Source organism: Crotalus tigris, unplaced genomic scaffold, assembly GCF_016545835.1.
Source record: "Crotalus tigris isolate CLP2741 ecotype Arizona unplaced genomic scaffold, ASM1654583v1 scf7180000018016.4438896, whole genome shotgun sequence".
Classification (NCBI taxonomy): Eukaryota; Metazoa; Chordata; class Lepidosauria; order Squamata; family Viperidae; genus Crotalus; species Crotalus tigris.
Window position 1 is genome coordinate 1,420,898 of NW_024096778.1, and position 22,153 is coordinate 1,443,050.

Consider the following 22,153-nt stretch of genomic DNA (forward strand, 5'->3'; position numbering starts at 1 on the left):
ATCTATTTGTTTCAGAACACTAGATTTCTAAAACCAGAATGATTTAGGCTGAGCCCATTGCTCAGTAAAGCGTATCCTCTGTATGAAGACAGTTCTATGTGGTACATGGCAAGTGATTAAAAATCCTCTGTCTGAACTCCTAGAAAACTGCTATCCTTCAGAACAGATACCCCTGTGATGTGTATAAAGTAGCTTTCTACTGGTTCTGTTTCAAAAGACTTTACATGGCTCATTTTTTCTTCCAGTTATCAGCAACAATGACATCTTCATGCATTCTCACATAGGATTGAAACTTAATACAAATTCAGGTAATATCAAAAAGCATAATTCTCTAAATATATGACTGCTTTTGAACCTTAACAATACAAGACAGGAAGAAATCGATTCATTTAAGTTGTCGTGCTGGAGAAGGCTCTCGCGTATTCCTTGGACAGTAAAGGTGACTAACAAGTACAAGTATAACACCAGACATGTCAGTGGAAGGCAAAATCATAAACTGCGTCTCACTTACTTTGACCATGTCATATGGGGGAATTCACTGGAGACAGCAATCATTTTGGAAGAGTTAGCAGTAAGAGGAAACTAAACCATCAAAGAATACGGTGGCTGGATACCATCAAAGCTGACACCAACCAGAGCATAAAACAACTCAAAGAAATAGCGCAACATAGGAAGATGTGGACCATAGAATCGCCAAAAGTCAGACATGACTGAATGGATAACATCATCAACATCATGACTGCTTTATTATTATTTAATTAAGCAAATTTCAGAAATGAATAAAATGTGGTGATATTATAATTAGTACAACTGTTAAGATTATAATGTGGCTATTATAATTAGTGAAATCTGTAGTCTAATTCTCATCAGATCAATTATAAAACAGGATATTCCAGCATGTAGAACTACTATCCCTTAGTGGTTCAAAAACAGCAACGTAGTCACCTTTATGAATGTATCACCAGAGGGAGTAAAGTGTAGGTGTGACACATTCAAGGCCTTTGTAGCAAATTATTAAGTAGGATATTATACAAGTGTTATCTGAAATAGGAAGCTCTCCTAACAAATGATGCAGTCATTTGGCAATGCCACATCCTCGAGGGATATGCCCATCTGTTGGGATGATCTTTTAATAAGTATTCCAAATGAAAAGAAAATACATTCCAAATGAATAAAAAAATAAACTTTTTACTAAGTCTGATTTACTTATTCATTTAATTTATATGGCAGCTCACTTGCCAAGTACCTTTAAAACCCTAAATGGTCAGACTATCTAAGAAACTACCTTTCCCATTATAAACCAGTCTGGCTCTTAAAATTCATTTCTGGCATGAGGGAAAATAGGGAATCTCTATTCTCCTATGGCAGGGGTAGGCAACCTTGGCTCTTTTATGACTTGTGGACTGCCTCAGGAATTCTGGGACTTGAAGTCCACGAGTCATATAAGAGCCAAGGTTGCCTACCCCTGTCCTATGGTAAGGAAAGCTTTCCTTTAGGAGTTGTGTTTGGTCCCCATTCTCTCAAGCATTTTGAAATCTATAAAGATTTATCTTGTTTTTTTTAATTGTTAACTGAATTTAGTATTAATTTTAGCATTTTTATATATTTATATTTTGTGTTTTGTTGTTTAATTTTTTTAAAAAAAATCATACTGAATTCTCACTAGAACAGAAAAGCAGAGCATTAACTGAATAAAACTGCAAAATGATGGAATAAAATGTTAAAGTCATCCTCAGTCTCCTAATATGTATTGGCTATTTGTTAAATTAAAATCCAATACTCAGGGAAAATCATTTTGATTAAAGATCAATCTTTAAGGGAAGAGTTGTACAAAGGTCAATAGGCCAGGACTGATTGATTAGCTGACAGTGCTTAGTTATGGCTGGTACCATCTTGCAGCTGAGATCCTGTTCTCCTATTTATTGCCATCATATATATAGTTATAGTATGAGGCTCAATCACAAAAAAAATGGAAATAGTTAGGCCAAGTTTTTTTTTGAGGGCAGAGGATGGATCAAAACAAGGGAAAGTATGTTAAATTAAGGCAAATGTTCCTACAGGTGTGTGTTTCTGTGTGTGTGTGTGTGTGTGTGTGTTTCTTTAAATCCTGTTGTGGACTGATTAATTGGGAATATTGAACACATTAAATTTTAAGCCAGATTTAGAAAAAAAAAGTGCTATACTCAAACAAATAAATTATTATATCTTAACCTAATGACTTGTTTCACAAAATATGCTAAAATAACACTGGGTCACATAAACTGTTGTACCAAAACCTACAGAACTTCATTTTAGCCTGATCTAATGTGGTTAGCAAACCCAGCTACTACAGTTAGGGTTAGTGTCCGGAAGACTGCAGCTTCAACACCAATATTTTAGAGGATTGCAGGACTTCAGAGTCAAATGTCATGATAGCTGCAAATTCACACTGCTGCTATGATAAAAGTAATGGCTCAGAGTCTAGCCTTTCATCATCCTGGTTTGAGAGTTAGCTCTAATGGCTTTGCATTCTTATTTTTCTACACAAAACTTTCAAAATCTTTTTCCAGAGCTACTATTTGTCTGTTTCTATAATGCCTAGCTAAACAGTTTTTACACAGGAAGTCCTCACTTAACAATCACGTGTTCAGCAACCGATCAATTTTATGATGGTACTGAAGAAGGAGACTTAGGACCAGTCCTCATGGTTGTGGCTTTCACAGCATCCCTGCAGTCATATGATCATGATTTGGAAATCTGGCAACCAGCTTGCGATAATGATGGACACAATGTCCCACAGTGTTATGTTCACCATTTGCAACCTTTACTACCAGCTTCCAACTAGCAAAGTCAATGGGGAAGCCAGCAGGAAGTTACAAATGGCAATCACATGATGTTGCACTTAGCGATCCCACGGAATTTGCTTAACAATGACAACTGGAACTGCTGCACCTACTGTTTTAAGTCAGTAGAGTATTGTGATGATGCGCTATAAGACCATGTCAGAGTTTCTGGTCTCAATCACTGTGATTAAGCAAAGACTACCTATAGTTATTTTGAAACATAAGCTGCATAATTACTTATGTCAGTTTCAGCTATGATCTTATACAACAATAGAAACAATCATATTCAGGGCAATCACTTATTGTATCTCCCATCCACAACTGTGTGATTTCAGCTGTGTCCTTGAAACACTGGAGTGTTTGCTGAGGCACCTCCAGCTGAACGCCACCTCAGTTATTTTTTTATTTGCTTTTCATTTTCCATTATATATTTTTTTAAAAAGATTTTTCCCTGACTCTATAAAAAAGAAACATTTTACTAATGGAAAAAAAGAACTCAATAAGAATGTAAACATTTGGTTAAGAAGACAAAAACTATGTGTCTGGGCAAGAAGGACGGTAGTTTGAGTGAGAAGCTATAGGTGGGAAAAAATATATCAGAGATACCATTTCCCCCACCCCCCCAAAAAATAAGACCGAGTCTTATATTAATTTTTGCTCCAAAAGCCACATTAGGTCTTATTTTGGGGGAAATACAGCACTAAATGCATCCCTCTGGCTGACTATCTTAACTGGACCTTATTTTTGGAGTGGGGCTTATGTTACGAGTATCCTGAAAAATCATGCTAGGGCTTATTTTCCGATTGTGTCTTATTTTCGGGGAAACATGGTATGTGTGTATGAATAAATAGAAAAGAGAGAAAAAAGGATATGCTTGAAATTCTCTAACAATGCAGAGATTTTTGTTTACATCTATGTCTAGGTGAAAGGATATGAGCACATCAGTTTGAGCATGAATCACAGACAAAGAAGTATTAAAGGATACATGGATAATGGGGAAGAGAGAGACAGAAATAGAAAGCAAACAAACAAGATCTCAAGCACTTTTTCTTTAACTCCTATAGTTTTGGATTTGGCTAAAGTCACAGCTAATATATAGCTCCAAATATAACTCCCAATATAACTCCCCTTCAACCAACCCCCCCCCCTATTATTGACTCTTTTACCAAGATACACTATAGTAGATCCATTCATTTAATAAGATTTAAAAGAATATTAAATACTGCAAAGCGTAAATCTGCTTTCGTCAATCTGCTATGCTCCAGATATATTAAGACAGCAACCTCCTAGAATTCTCAGCCAACCGTGGACATTTTTGGAAATTTATCAAGTTTCAGTCTCAATCCAAAGGGCACCAAACTGGGGAAGTTAGTTTATATTACAAAGTTTGATTGATTTTGTACTTACTGTGCCCCACCACAGAGCATCTGCATATGTAGAAAACTGAGCATTTGCATCTTTTTCAACCAGATAGACAAGGAAGGATGAAAAAATAAGTACTAAAAATCCAATGTACCAAGCTGTGATTAATTCCTGTAAGATAAAATAAGAATAAAAATAAACATTTCTGATAATTTATCTGAATTCATATATTTGTTGGAATAAGAGATTAACAGAGTTCATTTTAGTTAAATGTGAAAAGTTCCTTGAGTATACAAAGTATCCCTTAAATTAAAAAATATAATTAATCATGCTGTTCCAAGGCTTCAGAATTCAAACTACTTCATTTAGGTCAGACGTTGGATGTATCTAGTGGGCTTTTAAAAATTTTTGTTGAATCAGCAGAACTTATTTCTATGACAAATCTCAGATTATCTTAAAAAAATTATTGCAACTTTCAAAAGAGTATTTCTATTATAACATACAGATTGCAGTCCAAATATAAGACCACACAGGTTTTTCAATATGAATAATTTGTTCCATAATTCTTTTCTGAAGTTAGAAGGGATGGATGGATAAGAGTGATGGATGGATAACAGATTTACACATGCATGCACACACTCATGAAAGCTCAACACATATCAAAATATTGCAGGTTATTTGGATCATTCATTTCAATTTGGAATTCTCTTTTTTGTAGCATACATTCAATATATTCACTAAAATGAAATATATGGATGGGCCCCTACCTTACTATGTGCATAAACCACTGAGCCTAACAATTTCCAAGTTCCTCCTCTTCGGTCCATGCGTACCATACGAAGAATCTGTAGGAAACGAAGACTTCTGAGTGCTGATGTTGCAAAAATGTTACCCTGAGTTTTTGCAGAAACAACTGCTATTGAAGCGATGAGAACAATGATGTCTGAAAAAAATACATCACAAAATATATTAATGCAGACAGGGACATTTAAAGTCAGTCAGCATGCCAACAGCTGATGAACTGGATTATTGATGTTTAATGTTAAATATTAATTATTAATGGAAATAATTGGTTAATAGTACCCACCTCTTAAAGAAAATGTTCACTGCTGATGCTGACAAATTCTAGCATTTCTAGATTAAGTTGAATATCTGGGGATTACCGAATTTTTCACAGAAACTCTTATCACATTATTCTTAAGGCTCAATTTTATTTGGTGTGCTATTTAAAAACCAACCTAGGAGAAATTATCTAAATTATCCAAATCACTTAGCAGCATTTAGAAATTGTCAAATGATAGTAGCAAAGAGTAGTCTTTGAGAAGGAATCTCTGAATAAGAAAGATACTCATAGATCTTATAGTCAAGAATATCCTTTGAAGAAAAAATGCTCTTTAAATCCATGGGCTTTTCTGAGATAATTTATATTAATGTTGCAATTAATTTCATGCTTAAAAGGCAAATGTGATTATGTTTTTCTTTTTGCATCATCAAATGAGTTAAATAATTGATCTTTAATTATTATGTTTATTCAGTAGCAACTGATAGCTTTACTCCAAGTTAATTTGCTGATGTGATGGATACTTGGTATGGTCCAGATGGCAAAAATTACAAAAACATCATAATCACATAAGTGCTTATAGGTGGTTATCATACGTATGATTTGTTCAAGCTTATTCATAAATATACTGCTGGTGTGGGATGGAGCCATGCAAAATGCCCAGTGGCAAAGTTGAAAACATCCTTTAAAAAACCCACTTACAATCTGCTCAAATGATGGTGATTTATTGATAAGTGTTTGGGATAAGTGACAAAGAAACTGAGGGACAATTGAAGTATTATATCAGTATCATGTACTTGACTATTAAATTTAGACGCATGAAATTTATACTATTAAGGGAGCAAAATAACATAATAACAGTTTATAAACATGATTTCACATATAATAAAATATATTAAGGCAGTATTCAGATTCTCATATTCTGATAATATTTTTACTTAGTTGTTTTATATACAGTGCAGCATTTTTCTCTTAAACTGACTTTGCTTAGAGGCAACTTGAGTTACTTAATTGATAAATCTTAAGGAAATCATCTGAATGTTATTCTCTGATTTCTTTCAGAGGTTATAATACAATTCCAAACTCTTCAGAGCACTCTGTACATGGGAATCTTGTTAATTACCAATTTGGGAAATAGGTGTTTTAGTCTTTCCAGTATTTATCATCCTGTTTCAACAGCTTTGTCTTTTAAGATAAAAGAAACTGAAGTATTTCAAACATCACAATAATCCTGAATGATGCAGGTACTAGTAGGTGAAAATTGACTTCTACTATTGCTGCTATGTACTGTTCTAAGATAGACAAAAATTCAGAAAGTTGGATAATCTACTTGAATTACCTACTTTTAGCATCTAATACGTCCTGACCATTCTAACAGTGTGAAAGAGAACAATTTAATGTTAGCGTTCCTTATGTCTGTCTCAATCAAAATAGAGTACAGTACTTAGACTTTTTTCACATTAAATAAGTTTTCAATATGACAACCCCATGAACTGAATTACTTAATTTCTCCTCTCTTACCTAGAATTTATCTAGTTATATTTTGAACTTATTTTGAATAAAGAATAATTTACAGCTACTCCACTTTGGGATTCTTTTTATTGATTAAAAATGAATAGAAAAAGTATGTATGAATGAGTAAAGGTATCTACCCAGAGTCACCTTATAGGGAAGATGGGTGGCATAAAAATGTAATAAATAAATAAAATAAAGATTAAGTAGATAGACAGAAAGATAGGTCAACAGACAGACTACTCAGTATTTTCAATGGTGCACACACATACACACACACAAAAAAAACACACAAACACACACAGTGTATATATGTATGATTAAGTAAAACTTGTCTTAGACTGAAAACTATTCTGTAGGTACAAAAGAAAGTAATAATTTCAAATATCTTGGCAGTAAAATACATCTAATGGGAAATTAGTCCTCAGAAGTTCCAATTTGTCTGTCTATCTATTGTTATGGTGAAAGACTAAAGGTCATATGTCAGTGAACTACACATACCAGTGAGATGTAGCCTACACCGTGCTGGCCTGAAAGACAGTTTCTAACATAGAAATCCTAGAATGGACAGAATAGCATGAACATGCTTACAGTAAATTGGACTTCAGTTCAGTTTGTTGCATAAATGGGTCAGTAAAATTTTTTTTTGGGGGGGGGTCTCCCTTCAATGAATGGCTGTGACAGGCTTTTATTTGAAAAAAGAAAAAAATAAGTACTGTAAATTATAAATGCTATCTATCTATCTATCTATCTATCTATCTATCTATCTGTCTGTCTGTCTGTCTGTCTATCACCATCCTCTATAGAGCCATACTTTTCTTCAGAATTCAATCTATCTTTTTTTAGTTCCTTTTTCATATTTTTGTTTTATCAAACTCTACTTTTTTCTCCACTTTTTCTGCTTCTTTGTTCCTAGTTAAGTTTTTTGACTCTTCTGTTCTAGAGACTTTCTCCTGCTGAGGAAAATGGCTAGAAGAATTTTTTATTCATGCCAGGTCTAAGGAAAGAAAAACAAAAAGATTTCTCTCCCTTCTCAGTTTTCTCAGCTTTTGCCTCTTTCTATGCAAAGCTGTGCATCCTTTAGTTGGATTCTTTATTTTGACTCAGGAGCTTTGCCCCTGTTTATTCAGGCTATTCATTGTGCATCTGTAAGTAGAACTCCGTGACAGCATCTTATCCCTGCCCTGCTCCTTGCCACCCATTTACTGCTCTCTGATTGGAACTTATTGTTTTATTGGCAGCTGAGTTGTCTTGACAATAAGGGTGGATTTAGAAATGTAAGAGGATAAATGATGAAAACATAATTAATGAAATAAAATGGAATGGAATGAAGTGAAATGAAATAAACTGTATAGATATGCTGTATGGGAAATCAGGAGAAAGATAATAAATTTGAATGACTATAGTCTGATCTTGTGGAATGGAGTTAATGAATGCTTGCTACAGAATGAAATGAGTGATTTAATTATGAATGAGAAACCTAAAGTATACGTCAGGAAAAAATAAATTGGTATCATCCAGGGTGCTGTGAGTGCATGTGGAAATAGAAATCCATTGGCTGGTGATAATTGTATGTGCACTTCAGTGAATAGTGTTAATGGAAGAACCAGAGATGAGCTTGGGGAAAATGGTAACATTCTGAATAAATGTAATTCTAGGGAAAAAATATCCTACTACGTGACATGAATACAGTAGGTGAATGAGAATGAGATGAACAAGTATATTAAAATTAATTAGGCTACTTAGAGATTCAGGAATAAATGCTACGGTGCCCAATGACACGTTGCAAAAAGGTCTACTTATTTTGAGTATGTGATTTAAGCATAAACACTCATGTAGAAAACCATAATTATCTCTAGGTGGATAAGGAGAAGCAAATGAGAAAATATACTTTAGGGGATTGTGATACAAACTCTGCCTCTTATATTCTTGTTGCAAACATACAAATGGGTTGGCCTGTGTGTCATGATGAAGCGATGAATGCTTCATCATTTTGGCATCATTTTAATTAGAAATGGAGGCCTATGCACTTATGACAAAGAAAAGAATCTCAATCTAAAAGCATAGTGGGTTGTTTATAATGAAAGAATCAACAAATTAGTGAAGCATGCAAGACAGAGATGACAGATTATGGATGTGGGATATGCACCATTTTTATAGTATGTATCATGGGTAGATCTGAGGAAAAGTTAACATAGAAAAAAAAATCTAAGAAATAAGTGCAAGAAAAAGTACATGTCCTAAATGAAAAAAAAAAAAATAGAAGATCGATTCCTCTTCCAATAGAATGAACAGAAACTAGAAACAAACAAAGAAAAGGTGTTTCTTCTTTGGAACAAAGTAAAATGTATTACTATTTGTAACTTTAAAAAGGCAGTGATTTTTCTAGAAAAGAAAAAAATGTTTTGGAAGTGGATAAAGAGGATTAAACAAGGGGTGTCCAATACAGCCAATGGATTTTTTTTTTTAAAAAAAACGTAATGAAAATGATTCGTGACAAAACTGAAGTGAGGGAATGTTGGAAGGAATATTTTAGAAATCCCCATGGGAATGACAGTGGTGCAGCACACATACCTGGCTCACTTTTTGGATTTAAATCAATCTTTGGTGCAACAACCTTGGTTTTTTAATCACAAGTCTAGCTCTGTTTCAAAGGAATACTAAACCCTTATTTAAAACAGGTCTACTGCCGTTTCCAAAGATTGCATCCCAGGGTGTCCACAAGAGAGATCAATGATATCAAAAAACAGTGACCATGACCTGGCACACGCCATACCCCTTTTTGCAGGTATGTCGCACGTGTAAAAACATGAGTCCTTGAAAACGAACAAATATTAAGAAGAGCTATAGTTTCCCTTTCTGTGAATTGCACTTCATATGTGGTCTAAGAACAATTACACTGATAATTATGTACCTGTTCGGTTGATGTGATTTATTTTTCTTCTCCATTAAGTGCAAGATATTGAACTTCAGCAGTGATGTCACAATTAGGCACCAAAGTAAAATTCTTCACTAGAATATTGTGATATAGTTCCTATATCTCATCTTATATGCTAATTTGATTTTTCTTTTGATCTTTACCCTGAACTATCTATTTAATAATCTCTATGAATCTACTATAGAGAAGGGTAGCACTCTCAGTCTGGGAAAAGAATTTAATTCAGAACAACAAAAAAGTGAAATGCGTTCCCATATTATACAACAGTTGACCAGGATGGCAACTTTGGCTTTTGGTGGCCAAAGACTTTTAATAGTCAACACTATTAGCTGTGTACTCTTATTAGGAAGTGCAGATATAATACAGAGAAGGAAAAAAAAACCACAACAGATAAACATATATGCATATTTGATGTATTTTCAAAGGAATTGTAATTCTTTTGCTCCTCTCACCCTTGTAAATATTAAACTAGATATAATATTGTTTTATTATGCCAGGTGTCCTGAATATACCTCTTTTTTAATGAGCACCGAGGCATTTATTGCATTTACTTAGTTGAAACAAAGCAAAGCCTCAATTTTATTTATTTTAAAGTACATATACATCATTTTTCAATGACAAGTACTCTCTAAAAATCCTTAAAAATGGTACAGTTTAATACATATCTGATACAAACAGATTTAGTCTATTTGCAGGTTGATCTCCAGCTGACTTGGAAATGTTTCATCTGAATATATTATGTGTTTTCCACTTTGTTGCTTGCAAGGAGTTCTATTTCTGGCTCTGGGATTTTCCTATCATTAGATGATGTGAAAGAAAAATAAAATAAAAACAGATATATCAAAAGGCAATTGAACTGTATTTAGTTTACTATTCTGATTTTACATAGTTCTGTTCTAAGGCCATTTGTCTCATTCTATGGTTGCTTGTTTATCTTTGTTCTGTGTTGTGAAAGCCTTGTGGCCGTTTGCGTTGTTTTCTATTTCTGCTCAATGGTACTTGACCATTGATTACTCTGACAATCTGAAGATTCAACTGCATTTAGTAAGCTAAAGAATAGCAGACATAGATTTTCAAAATGCAAGAAACGTATGCATTTTAAGCACAATATACTGCAATGTGCCACAAATGTCAACTGAGAAGAAGATGGAGGCAGGGAAAAAAAAGAGCTAAATATATGTACAGGCAGTCCTTGATTTGCAACCATTCGTTTAGTGACTCTTCAAAGTTACAACAGCACTGAAAAAAGTACTTATGACCATTTTTCACACTTATAAATATTACAGCATCCCCATGGTCATGCAATCAAAATTCGTACGCTTGGCACCTGGCATGCATTCATGACAGTTGCAATGTGCTGGCTCATCAGATCACTTTCTGCAAACTTCTGATAAGCAAAATCCATGGAGAAGCCAGAATCACTTAACAATCATGATACAAATTTAACAGCTGCAGTGATTCACAACTGTGGCAATAAAGGTTATAAAATGGGGCAAAATTCACTTAACAAGTGTCTTGCTTAGCAATGGAAATTTTGGGCTCAGTTGTGGTCGTAAGTCGAGGACTACCTGTAATCAACATGTAGAAGCAACTTTCAGTGGACCACCAAAACCTCCACTGGTTTGCCAGGAAAGAGGACTTGGTTCTCTCGAGATTGTTACAAGATGGCAGAGACATGAAAATGGTTTCTTCAACACCTGACTCTAAATGGTATGAGCCACAGATATCACTGCCAGTGTTGACACCGACGGTGCATTTGTATAATTTTTTTTCAATATTTTATTAATTTTTTTATAGTCACAAATCCTTAATATTTTATCAGCAACATATTGTCTAGGTTTCAATATTTAGCTTACTAATACATGTTAAACCCCTTTCTCTCTACCTCATTTTTCTAGCCATTGATAAAATGTATCTCATGTTCTAAAGCAGACATGTCATGTGAGGTCGTGCAATGTATCGGGACGCTTTTGCCATTGCCGGCAATGGGTTGGGCGCGGCTTCCGGATGACACGTCTGGCCCACGGGCCGGCAGTTTGACACCTCTGTTCTAAAGTATTTTGATTCTTCTTTCTCTTTCATTTTCAGTGTCAGTCTGTCCATTTCTGCAAATCTAAAACTTTCTTAATTATCTCTTCCTCCGATGGTAGTTCTTCATCTTTCCAATGTTGAGCAAATATAATTCTCGCTGCAGTTAACACATGTAATATTAAGTATACACATTCCTTCTCATAATTTCCTACAATTATACCTAATAAAAATAATTCTGGCTTAACAACATGGGAAAAAATAAAATGTAAAATTTATTTGAAAATTCCAGGGTGGTTGTCAACAATGGAAGCATTTGTACACCCAAATTTAGTGAACTTTGAAAAAACCTGGACATACAGAGATATTCTAAACTCTGAAGGGAATTTAAAATCTAAAGAAGAAATAGAAAATCAGGGTACCAATTTACCATGGTGGGCACATTTACAAATGCAAGCTAGATATGATGATGTTAAACTGTATGGATTTTATAAGGAACAAACTGTGTTTGATAAGACATTGTTAACTTCTGATGAGAAACTAATTAAGAAAATCTATAATTTTCTTATATCACTGCCAATGTTGGCACCGACTGTGCATCTGTATAATATTAACATAGCATCCCGCATCTTATCTCAAACTGCCTTTGGTTAAGGCCAGTCCTTCTCTACGCAGTGGTGCTCAGCAGCAAAAGTATAGTTTCCCAGCACACTGTAACAACTAACTGCTTAGAATATATGGTTTATTGATCTTAGCTTGTCTTGATCTTAAAATAGCTGACCTAGATCATTTCTGTCCAATCATTAAAGACATTAAAAGGCTTGTAACAGATTTATCAGCTATCCAAATATGACACTGCAGTAGAAATGGCAGAAAGTATCTGGAAACATAGGTAAAACATCTACAGTATCTTAAAATATTCCCTATCCAATAATTAAGATATACTCTCTTATGCTACAATTATATAATATTGATATGCAAGAGTGGTTGATTTATTCATTGTAAATAAAAGAGCTATTAGTCTTGGAGTAAAAGTTTTTATTTAGAACATCAATCCCACAAATGCTGCTTTCAATTAGTTTAATATGATATGGTCATAGCAAACCGTAAGAGATATTTGTTTCTAGCCTTGTGCATCAGTCATTTTCATGTTTTAGTTTATAAATTTATTATATTTTTACCTTCTGAATAGATGACTTGTTATCTACTTTTCTTTTATAATAAATCAGGTATTTAAGTCAGTGAAATAGTGACTGTTCGCATATTGCCCTAAGTTATAACATGGCTTGTTTCCAGCTTAGTTAGTATGTCTTCTGGACCAAGCCAATGTAATCTATGAAGCAAGGTTTATGACCCAGAATACTGTGCAAACTTTATTAAGAATGATTCATTCAGCAAACAGTAATTAAATCCTAATTAGCAATAGCACGATGTATGAACTTGGTTGAGGATTTGTTGGGCAAAAATCTGAATGTGCCCGATCACTTCCGGTTCCGGTTTACAGCGACTGCAGTCATGCGAAGAGACTCGTCTCTTCACTGGCTGATTTTCCTTTGCCGGTAGACCCTAAAGGGGGTTGAAAGTCACCCTGGAGGGGAGACCACCGATGAGAAGGCTTGCTGGTGACTGCGGGAGGGCGGCAGCTTCTCCCACGGCTCCAGCTGATTCCTTAGGGCTGAAGGAGTAAAGATCGTCCTGCAAGAGGGCCAATCATCTAGCTGCATCAACCGAAAGTCACAAGAACATCTAAGCATTAAGAACCACCGCGGATGATCCGGGTGAGACCCTTCTTCTCCTCTCTTCACCCTATTTTCTTCTTTTTTTGCTGTAAAAAGCCTTTTTGGAACTATTTCCCTGCCCTAAGAGAGTGGTGTTTGTTTGTGTGGGAAGAAAAGCACTGAATAAAAGGACAGAATAATTAACTTTAATGCCTATATTTTATTTCTAATTGGGGTCCCGAAAAACCCTGTTATAGAGCTTTTCTTCTATATAAAAAAAGGAAAACTCATTTTATTGGTGTCTGGGAAAGAGTCTCTAACCCACTGAGGACATCTTGTGGTGAAACGTAAATACTGCAATTGCCTGCATCTGTTTGGAGATGAGGTTGTTCTAACCTTCAAACTATTGTAAAAGGGAAAAGATTAAGAAGTCTGCAGCTGTTAGAAACTGTGCGGGTGGACATTGGCTAACTCTGATTACATACAGCCTCCACTAAAAGATAAAGGACTGCTTCTAACTATTATGGAAATGGAGAAACCTTATTTACAACTAAACTGTAAACTTATATTGGAAAAAATTCATGAAGCCACTGAGCAAGTATGCGCTAAAATAAAAGAGATTACTACAGAAATAAGAGTCAGAAACCTCACTACAAACCTTCACACTGACTTTCAGACTACAATTGACTACTCTATAGGTCAAAATATACTGGAAGAGGAATTAATCTACATTAAAGAGGAATCTATATTATCTCATAAGCATCCTATTGAAATTTCTGAGGACCAAAAGGCAACTTTAATTAAACTATACCCAACTCCAAAAACAACAGGAATTGATCTACAAACACGACTTATTGAGAACGATGATAACTTTGATAACCAATTATTAACCATAAAACTGGATACAATTGAATGTTTAATTCAACTGAACCAAACATTGAGACTTGAACTTCTAAAGCAACAAGGGTCTAACTACAAAGAAGTCAGGTTTCTAAAACAGAGGATGGGATGTTTTCCATTGACCCAAATGACATCACAAGGAATAAATGGAGATCTATCTGCTGAAATAGAGGCTCTGTTATGGAAACCGGCCTGGCACAAAAAAAAAGCCAGAATAAGACTGAAAAAAAGAGATTTAAAACTACATGTAATGGATCAAAAAGATTTTGTAGACACGGACTGATCTAAGGTTTAAGATTTAAAATTAAAAGCGAGAGGAAATTTTTTTGAAATAAGATGTTTATTTTATCTATGAAAACTATTTTGTAATGGAACAAAACAAGAAAACAGAAGAGGCTTTAGAGATTTGGACTGATTTAACAATTAATTGAGTATGTTAAGTTAGTAAAATGATATTTTGTGTAATAATATAGGTCTTTTAGATATGATAATTATTGGGATGAGAGTTAAATTTTACTTAATGGACTGAAAGGATTTTGAGCTTTGTTTTGTTTTGCTTTGTTATAGAAATAGATTGACTGATAGATTATATATATATAGAGTAGAGTAATGTTTCTATCTTAACTAGGATAATTATTATGTAGTGGAAGAAGAAATAAGAGAGATTTGTGAAAAAATTAATGATCTATTAGATTAAGAATTAGAATACATCTGGAAATATCTGAATGCTACTGTTGGAATATTATGTGTATTTTAGAAGGGATACCCGAAGTGCTAATAATATGTTTATTTAAGATCAAATTGGATTATGGTAACTGTAAAGTAGTAAAGCTTAAAAACAAGATTTGGATTTATATAAATGTAATCTAGAAATGGACGATTTAAAATGTGTTATATTACTTGAGGGAAATAGATAGGGAACATTTAATGTATTAATTTGAGTTATATATATATATGACTTTGTTTTTTCTTTTTCTTTTTGATGATTGATTACCCCATCACCACGGTGTTCCTAGAGCACTTTGTTGTAAAAGTTAAAAAACAAATAAATTTGTTTTTTTAAAAAAATCTGAATGTGCCCAAAGTCTCCCTGGAGTAAACTAGAGATTCTTCTGCAAAGAGGAGTCATGCCATTTGTGGAATGGCTCCTTCTTCAATTCAACAAGTCTTTTGCTATGGCCCTACTGGGCTTCTTTCCAGGAAGAGGTGGACACAGAGCCATCAGTTGTTGAGAGTCGGGCGGCATATACAATTTAATTAATAAATAAATAGGGGCATCTCGAGATAACAATCCTAGAGGAAGGGAATCAGCCCTCTCTAGCTGAGGCAGCACCAGCAACCTCCAGGGCTCCCTGCCTGCACCCACAGACAGTGACTGAAATTCTGAAGTTCCCCCTCCCTACTTGAAAGATACAACAGCTGAGTTCTGCCAGTCAGACTGTCTGCCCAAGAGCAGGCCAGGAGAACTCCAGGCAGTAACAGGCCTCAGCTATGCAGTTGAGCAGAGGCTCAGTTTATTCATTTAGATTTTTATCCCACCTTTATTATTTTTTACAAAAAAATCCTCATAATAGTCTTCCTATTTTTCCCCACAACAATAACCCCGTGGGTTGGGCTGAGACAGACAGAGTGATTGGTCCAAAGTCACCCAGCTGGCTTTCATGCCTAAGGTGGGACTAGAACTCACAGTCTCCTGATTTCTAGGGCATGACCTTCACACTACACCAAACTGGCTATTTGTTGACTTGAGGAAAAAAAGTGCCGAGAACAACTTTTTAAGCCTCAGTTCTGTTGCCCAAACCTTCCTGGGCCATCCTCAGAACTCACTCTGTCTCTTGCCTTATTCCTTGCATTTATCACTTGTTTATTCAATTCCTGATAGTGATTTGTGCAAAGGGTGGGCCTACCTTTACAGTTATAGTCTTAAGAGAATAGTAGAAAGGGCTGTTTTCTTCTAAAAGATCTGCCCAGACTTGCATAGCCCTGGACTATGGAAGACACTCAGCTTGCTGTTTGTTGACTGGCAGCCAGTGGTGCCAACACAGAAAAACTCCAATTATAGAAGGTTCAAGTTTCATTGATTTTTCCCTTTCCCCTTCAACCTATATGCCTCTCTTCTCACTGTTTAGAACACTGGTTCTCAACCTTTTTAATGCCGTGACCCCCAACCGGTCGTAAGTCGAGAACTACTCAACCGGTTGTAAGTCGAGGACTACTCAACTGGTGTAGCACTGTTTGCAGAATGGGACTTTTGGCGGGCTCAGCAGGGCAGAGACAGCCTGGACAATTCCTATTGGCTTTTGAAAGCCAATAGAATTAGACTCTATTCAAGAGAGTCTATTCTATTGGCTTTCAAAAGCCAATAGAATAAAAGGGAGTAGCACAGCTAAGGAAAAGGGGGAAAAATGGCGGACTGCGTTGTTTGGCGACCCCCGTGAAATGGTTGTTCAACCCCAAATGGGGTCCCGACCCACAGGTTGAGAACCACTGGTTTAGAAGATATAGGCATAAATTGCCCCCCTCCTTTCTCCAAAACAGATTCCTTCAGCAAACAGAACACTGTCAGGAATGTATGGATCCAGTTATTCATAAACCATACCACGATGGTTATTTTACACAGGAGTTGGGAAATCACTGAAAAAGAAAGCAATTCAGGCCACAATTCAGTATAGGTTGAGCACACATTTCACTTTATTAAATTGTGGTTTTAGACTGATAGGTCAAAAATATTTGCCATTCAGTTTTGGAATTTAGTGTGGCTTCCAAGAATGGTTGCGGCTGAACCTAAATTATTGCATTGCTCCCATATAACTTCCAGTCTACATGGAAGGAAGTGTCTAGTGGGGTGTCCCAGGGCTCTGTTCTGGGCCCAGTGCTCTTCAACATCTTCATCAACAATCTGGACGAGGGGATAGATGGGGAATTCATCAAATTTGCAGGCGACACTAAGCTGGCAGGAATAGCCAACACTCCAGAAAACAAGATTAGGATACAGGAGGATCTGGACAGACTTGAACACTGGGCACTATCTAACAAAATGAAATTCAATGGCGAAAAAAACAAGGTTCTACATTTAGGCAAGAAAAACCAAATGCACAGGTATAGTATAGGGGGTACCTTGCTCAATAGTAGTAACTGTGAGAGGGATCTCGGAGTCCTAGTGGACAATCATTTAAATATGAGCCAGCAGTGTGCTGCAGCTGCCAAAAAAGCCAACACAGTGCTAGGCTGCATTAACAGAGGGATAGAATCAAGATCACATGAAGTGTTAATACCACTTTACAATGCCTTGGTAAGGCCATACTTAGAATACTGCATCCAGTTTTGGTCACGATGTAAAAAAGATGTTGAGACTCTAGAAAGAGTACAGAGAAGAGCAACAAAGATTATTAGGGGACTGGAAGCTAAAACATATAAGGAACGGTTGCTGGAATTGGGTATGTCTAGTTTAACGAAGAGAAGGATGAGGGGGGACATGATAGCTATGTTCCAATATCTCAGGGGCTGCCACAAAGAAGAGGGAGTCAAGCTATTTTTCAAAGTGCCTGAAGGCAGGACAAGAAGCAATGGGTGGAAACTAACCAAAGAGAGAAGCAACCTAGAACTAAGGAGAAACTTCCTGACAGTTAGAACAATTAACCAGTGGAACAACCTGCCTCTAGAAGCGGTGAATGCTCCAACACTGGAAGTTTTTAAGAAGAAACTGGACAGCCATTTGTCCAAAATGGTACAGGGTTTCGTGCCTGAGCAGGGGGTTGGACTAGATGACCTCCAAGGTCCCTTCCAACTTTATCATTATTATAAGTTCTTGCTCCAAAATTAGCAAAGAAGCAAGAACATAAGTTTTCTTTTTTTCTTTTCTTTTTTAAAAATAGGCTTCTCTTTTTGATAAATTGTAATCTAGTACGTAATCGAAAGTGGTAGCTCAGCTGTGAAAGCTGAGCTACTCACACTGATATTGAGTTCTTCTACCTTCTTACAGTCCTTGTCAACCATTAAGAGTTTGAGTTTGTCACTATATAAGGAAGATTGCTTGTCTGTATCTATTTCCAATTCCATATACACATATTGACCTGGCAGTATTCTGCCTCAGAAAATGTGTCAAACAGATGGGAGAACTTACAGCTGATTGCTCTCTATCTGATGCCAAAAGCTTGCTACTCCTGCCCCACACACAAAATACTCTTAAACTATTTAGACAATAAGATATAATAAACTAAGAACTGACATTACTTCCATTAAACTGGATTTGGAATATTTGATGTCAAAAAAAAAAAAAAGGTAGAGAGCAAGAGACAGAGAGAACACAAAACAGAAAAAGAGCTAAGGAAAAAAAAACCAAGTTTGGACAGTAGCAAAATTAAATCTAAGCATATAATTCACCTTTACAGCATCTACAACTCCATTTTTTTCCTGTTAGCCATAGCTGCATTTTGCTATCTTACATGTGACACTTGGATTTAAAAATAATAAGAGAAGGAGTACATAAAAGGTGTTTAGTCTGCCTATGTATTTGCTTAGAAAAGGTAGTATGACTAAATATCAGAAAGAATAGCACAATAGCACATTTACCAAAGCAGAGCCAAAATAATCTGGACATTTTATCATATGGGATACCAGCAGATCTACCTTACATAACTGGAGAGAGGATAGGAGAAAATATTAAGCTAGATTTTTGACTGCACATCAATGGATGGTTCTGCTAAAGTATTTTTGTTTATTGATATCCCATAGATGCTCTTTTATAGATTCTTTGGCTTTTGTATGTTCAACAGAGCGCATAAGACATGGTGAAATCTCTTATTTTGATTCCAGTGAAATTCTCTACCTGGAGTGAAGTTTCTCATACAAAGTTAAAAGAGCTAGATCTTAAGCATAATTTATCAGCTTAAAGCAACAGTACCGTATTTTCCAGCGTATAAGGCGACTCGGCGTATAAGACAACCCCCGACTTCGGTGCCGATTTCCATGCCTAGAAAGTCGTCTTATACGCCAGAAACTACCGTAATTACTGGCGTATAAGATGACTCGGCATATAAGACGACCGACTTCAGCGCTGATTTCAACGCTTTAGAAAGTCGTCTTATACATCAAAAAATACGGGACACAAGTCTGTTTTGACAAATCTGGTCTTCTAAAGAAATAAAGCCAGCTTCAGTTCATAGTATGACATTAGGAACATAAGGCATTTTTCCAAAAATTGCTCTTAGAAATTTAGATTGTAATTTCTCAAGAATGATAAATGCCTTTGTCTTTATAGGTGTATACAATGCATGTCTATGCATAATAGAGTTGGGCAGCTACTATTCTCTGGAAAATAGACCATTGGTTTGATTAAAAACACAACACCTCAAAGCAGCAATTGTCTATCTATTTTCTGTGGCATGAAGGGTTTGGACATTTTATGTCTCTAAATCCTGAAATCATACAGGCAGTCGGTTGACTTAACAATAGTTCATTTAGTGACTGTTCAAAGTTACAATGACACTGAAAAAAGTCACTTACGACTTTGTAGCATCCCCATGTCACATGATCAAAATTCAGATACTTGGCAGCTGGTTCCTATTTATGATGGTTGCAGTGCCCAGGAGTCATATGATTAGCTTCTGCGACCTTCTGACAAGTAAAGTCAATGGGGAAGCCAGATTCACTTAACAACCATGTTACTAACTTAACAACTGCAGTGATTCATTTAACAACTGTGTCAAGAAAGATTGCAAAATAGGCAAAATTCACTTAACAAATGTCTTGCTTAGCAACATAAATTTCAGGCTCAATTGTGAGGTGGCATACTACCTGTACGCGAAATATTTATATTGCCTCTCTTGCATGGCCACATCTGTCATTTATGTGTCTGTTATTTTTTAAAGAACCTAATTTTGGTTTTCCAGTAATTTATAGTGTTTCTTTCTTCTTTACAATACATTGCAAAAATCTGTACTGTCCTTTGTCCCAACACTGAGACAAAGGAGTTCTATCTGAATTGTTTAAAGTCTTTTCTATCCATCCTTGTGATGTTATTATTTTTATGCAGTGTCCATAATTGTTGTAAAAGAGCTTTTTAGGATATTTAATCCAGACGTTTTTGTTAATATAATATGAGGGCAATTCAGAAATAAACCTCCCTCTGGTTATCAATGACAGACACTTGCAGATACAGAACTTTTATTATACACATTAGAAAACTACAACATTACATTACTTTTTGACATAATCGCCATTCAACTGGAGGCACTTGTCATAATGTCTTACAAGGTTTGAAATTACTTCTGCAAAGAAATCTCCCACCTGGGAATGAAATCAAAGCAGAACTCATTTGGTGTTTTTTGTGCTCCTCAGAAAGGAGTTTTGGTACCCAACGAGCACAGAACTTGCGGTATCCCAAATTTTCTGTCACTACCTCATACAAAACTGTCTGAGAAATTTGGGGAAAGTGTAAAGAAAGTGCAAAATATCATGAATTGACAGACTTCACGGAACTTTTTATCAATTTCCTGCACAAGTTCATCGCTGACTACAGATGGGCGGTGACTTCTTGCCTCATCGAGCACGTCAGTTCGTCCATCCTTAAACACCATTGACGTACAACACCTTCATTTATCACATTTAGTTCATAAACATTACATAGTTCGCGATGAATCGCAGCTGCCAAAAGTTTTTTCGCACATAGGAATTGTATTACTGCATGCCCTTCACATTTAGTGGGATTTTCTATGGCAGGGTTCATTTTCAACTGCAACACAACCTTTTCCTTCCACTCCTCACTGTCTACTGAACTATTGCGTCTGGAGCCGTAGGACAGTCATCACTAACCCCGCCTATTTCTCGCACATGCTCAAATGGAGGTTTATTTCCGAATTCCCCTCGTATGTTTTTCATCCCAATCCTTGATTTGTTAAGTGCTGTTATCCCTGTATATCAGATTGACCTTGGATTTGTGGGGGAGAAAATGATCATCTCTGGTTGAACAGAAATATTTTTATTTTTACCATCATCTGATACTATTTAGTCCAACTTCTATTTGATAACTGGGAAGCTTCTTTTCTTTTGATTATAAGAGAAGCAATATGGACATCCTTAAGGACTTGATTTGGAATGATCTAAAAACTGCTCATAATTGTTTTCTTTTTCAAGAGCATCCATGGAACAGTTGTGTGCTTATAGGTTAATAAAATCTTCTTGGACCCATATTGGGCAGGAAGTCAAGTAATTCTAAGTCCAGATGGAAGTGTGCATTAAGGAAGTTTGCATTAGTTTTATCATGACATGTTCCTCTGGTTGTATTATTTATTAAGATAGGATAGGATAGGATAGGATAGGATAGGATAGGATAGGATAAGATAAGATAAGATAAGATGATGGTAAGATAAGATGATGGTAAGATAAGATAAGATTTATTGTTATTTTTGTTTTACTGTGGGCACAACGGCACACATCCAAAAACTCTCAAAGTGAAACACATACACGACACATACCTAAACATACTATATACAACATATGTTTAGACCCACACTCCTACATATACGTACCAAATAAATATTAAATACTGTCCATCTTGAATATATAACGGAAAAAAGAAGCTTGAGAGTTCACAAGGTTAATTATTATCTGAAGCCCTGGGCTCATAAGTAAAATGATCTGTGAATTGTTTTGAAATCCTATATCCCCTTGCTATTTTTCTCTGATGTTCTGTCTCAACTAAAATAAGGGTCACTGCTACAATATTACTGTTTAAATATGGGTTCTTAGGGCTTCTTCCAGTAATCGAATATGTTATGTTTGGCTACCCACATATGAAATGGGTATTTTTCCA

General features: G+C 35.7%; 1 protein-coding gene across 4 annotated transcripts in view; it reads right to left on the reverse strand.

Moving 5' to 3' along the window:
- The window catches only part of KCNQ5 (potassium voltage-gated channel subfamily Q member 5), a 330,024-nt gene that overhangs the window by 61,745 nt on the left and 246,126 nt on the right, over window positions 1–22,153 (reverse strand). For all 4 annotated transcript variants that reach the window (XM_039346645.1, XM_039346644.1, XM_039346643.1 and 1 more), the window contains exons 4-5: window positions 4,952–5,127; window positions 4,230–4,355 (exon numbers count right to left, since the gene is read on the reverse strand). In XM_039346645.1, the coding sequence (XP_039202579.1) occupies window positions 4,230–4,355; window positions 4,952–5,127 (302 nt within the window). The remainder of the gene's footprint in view (window positions 1–4,229; window positions 4,356–4,951; window positions 5,128–22,153) is intronic.